The sequence below is a fragment of the Heptranchias perlo genome, chromosome 16, assembly GCF_035084215.1.
Source record: "Heptranchias perlo isolate sHepPer1 chromosome 16, sHepPer1.hap1, whole genome shotgun sequence".
NCBI lineage: Eukaryota > Metazoa > Chordata > Chondrichthyes > Hexanchiformes > Hexanchidae > Heptranchias > Heptranchias perlo.
In genome coordinates, this window is record NC_090340.1 from 50,596,613 (window position 1) to 50,600,034 (window position 3,422).

Sequence of the window (3,422 nt, forward strand, 5' to 3'; positions counted from 1 at the left end):
GGGTTTATGATTGCTCAATATTAATGGCCAAGTACACCAAATTTGGCTGCAGCTGGTCCTGTACTGGCACAGCACACCTTTGTGCCTGTCTTAGAGCAAGGCAGAAGCAGGGCAAGAAAATCACATCAAACAAATCCAAGGCCTACAAAAAAAATGGGTCTCCACTGTGGCCATGCTGAGATTTTCTGGGACACAATTGGATCTGTACCTGTAGAAGGTACAAGTCCAGCCCAGATAGTATAATGAGGTGGGAGGTGACATTCCTGGTCTCCTTATTTCATTTTCTGAGTGATACACTTGTTGGGCACTTCAGCCTATATATTCTTGATGCCATGACCTGCTACAGACTGCCGCTGACCAGAGGGGCTACAGATGCCCAAAGATAGGCAGGTTTTATAATTTAACAACTACCCACCAGAAAGAATTGAGCCACTAGGGACCTTCTGGCTGCTGATCTCCATCAACAGGCAGAAGACCCTGATTTTAAGGGCCAGATTCACTGCTGCATGCCTCATAAGACTAAAAGGCCTGCGGCTGCACGTCGATTTGCACCATGTTCTTTAGGCACAAGGCCCAGTTGAGGAGTGGACATGTGTCTTAAGTTCCTCTGGACCATGAAAATGATCCACGGAAGAAAAATGTAACCAGCAGCTTCCTTACAAGTGCAGCACACCTGAGGTGCACTGTCCGACACCCAGAGTGAACAATCTACTCTTATATTTCGAACCACAGTCGACAGTGAGAGAACCACCAGTGTAGCATTGGCTGTTGATTTTAAATATATCCAGTAAAGTGTTTTGCAAGACTCTTTCTACCAGGCTGTATCCATTTATTTAATCAGTGGTATGATGATGTGATTTTATCAACAGAACAGCCATGATATTTTTTTGAAGGTACAATATGTTCAAAGACAGAAAGAAAACTTTAAAAATTCACACTACAGAGGTACAGCATTTGCTGCAGCACAGACTTAGCCTCTGGCAGTCATTATGGTAAAGTATACCAGGTCTCTTTCATAAATTTTCTAAATTAAATTCAGCAAAGTTTTTAATGCTTTTTTAAAGTCCTGATACATTACAAGTTATTTGCAAATACATAAACTGAGATCTTAAAAGCACTAGTCTCAGCTCCTTCACCAACTTACCCTCCTAAAAATTCCACAACTTGGCAAAAAAGTTTACCTTTGCCTATTTTAACGGGTGAATGTTTTATTTCGGCATTAAAAGTGCCACGCTGTCCTTTTTATGATGCCGAGCCTTACTAAAATGACACGATGCCCATTTCAGTCAGAAATATAACAAAACGACTGGCTATTTATAAGTCTAAAAGCTGGGTACAGTGGCTCAGTAAATACAGCCTGGAATCTGTGTATTAATGTAATTGTGTCAGTGACACCATAAAATGATAGATTTCCATCAGAATAGTTTAGGTACACACCAATTTGTTCATATTTCTCTGATTTTGTTTTAACTTCTATATTATTGTGCCATGCTGAGCAATGACTACTATACAACTGTATGCCCCAGGAATGGTTATTCTTCCCGATGAAGCATGAGTTGTCTGGTCCTTTTCTCTTTATGTCTTTATATGTCACACCCAGGCAGCTACCTTCACTGATTTCGACTTCCCAGTAATGGGCACCTTTATCCAATTTTTCTGCACACAACACTTGCCAGCAACAGTCGAACCTCTCTGGGTGATCAACATAATAAACTTCCTCTGGCCAGATATTTGCTGCCCTGAGGTTCTCTTTAGTCAGAGAGATGCACTTGTGTGCTGTCTTTGAGTCAAACATCAGTTGATGGGAGTACATTAGAAGTTCGGTCCGGTTCTGTGGTTCTGGTGGCTTTGGCCAATACTGCCTCAGTCCTGCCACTTCGGTGCCTAGGTTTTGCACAATTTGATTGCATTTACTCACCAGCTGTTCCTTCAGATTAACTACAACCTGATTTAAACCAGCAAAACTAACATCCACGTCACAGATGATCTGGGATGAGGTCTTTTTCCGCTCATTGTTTAAAGCTTTGAGCTCCTGTAGGAATTTTATATTATCATTAATTCCTGAAAGCTCTCCCATCCTAAGTTTCTTTTTCCTCAACTCAATACACTTCTGTTCTTTTTTGGTGATGGCTTCCTTAGTCTTGGCCAGTGCTGCTTGTTCTTCTTTCTCTATGAATTCAGCCACTCTCGTATTTGCTTTTTCAATATCTTGGACCAATTCGTTGAACTTGGCAGCAATGCCCTCTTGCACTGCAATTGCAGAGTTTTTAATTGAATCTGTTTGCTTTCTTAATTGTTCAGTCTCAATTTCAGTCACTTCCATGTGTTTTTCCAATGTTGTCACTTTATCTGCGAGGTTTATCTGCTGTTCCTCTCTCTCCTCCTCTACAGTCACAATTGTGTGCTCTCCGTGTTCTTGAACTATACATATACAACAGATGAAGGTCTGATCAGTTCTGCAGAACAGATCCAGTGGCCGGTTATGCTTTTTGCAGTGTCTGTTCTCCATATTTTTGACTGCATCGACCAGTTTGTGATGTCTCAGTGCTGCATTTTCATGATGAGGTCTGATGTGAGTTTCACAGAATGACGCCACACACACTAAACAGGACTTGGTAGCCTTTAGCTTTTTGCCCATACAAAAATCACACGCAGCATTATCTGGATCAATGCAAGACTCTTGAGGAGCCATCTTCTCAGGTTTTGATATTTTTTTCATAACCTCACACAGAACAATGTTTTTACAAAGGTGAGGCTTGTGAAAGAAGCTCTCTCGACATTTTGGGCAGCTGTGTGTCTTCCCATTTACTTCTTTATCCCAATAAATCTTTATGCATTCCATGCAGAAATTATGGCCACAGGGAATTGTAACAGGATCTGTAAACAATTCCAAACAGATGGCACAGACAAATTCCTCCTCAAAATAAAACTGATGCGACGCAGCCATAGTGAAGGCAAAAGAAGTGGGCTGAAAATGAAAGTAAAAGATAACTTCCTGGTTGATTCACTGTGCACAGTGAACTCTGAACCCAAAATAAGCAAGTTGCTAAACAGCACCACCTATATTTGGTCATCCATTAGTAAACTTATACACTGTGAACAAACTGTATGCATACCTTTATAATTCACTACTATTCTCAATTTCTTTGCTGCAGACACGCATATATACAATGTATTTAGGTTGTCTCAGTTGGTAGCATTCTTGACACTGGCTTAAAAGACAGTGGGGAAAAATTCAATAAGGGTCCGTTTTGGGCGGTGATAACGCGACGCGCTACCACCCCGTGCCCGACGGACCTTGCGCAGGCAGGTCGCAAGTTTGGACCCAAAGGAGCACTTACCTGCAATTAACGTTCCTTTCCAGGCCGTGCACGTGGAATCAATGCAATTTGCACTTTCCACCACCAGAGGGAGCTCCATCT

At 41.7% G+C, this 3,422-nt stretch overlaps 1 protein-coding gene across 1 annotated transcript; it reads right to left on the reverse strand.

Moving 5' to 3' along the window:
- Window positions 1-808: 808 nt before the first annotated feature.
- On the reverse strand, window positions 809-2,963 carry LOC137333356 (tripartite motif-containing protein 16-like protein). Its single transcript, XM_067997507.1, has one exon. The coding sequence runs from the start codon at window positions 2,945-2,947 to the stop codon at window positions 1,283-1,285; it is 1,665 nt and encodes a 554-aa protein (XP_067853608.1). The 5' UTR covers window positions 2,948-2,963; the 3' UTR covers window positions 809-1,282.
- Between the last annotated feature and the right edge of the window lie 459 nt (window positions 2,964-3,422).

Coding starts and splice junctions, on each gene's coding strand:
- LOC137333356 (XM_067997507.1), bottom strand. CDS start 2,947: ATGGCTGCGTCGCATCAGTTTTATTTTGAGGAGGAATTTGTCTGTGCC.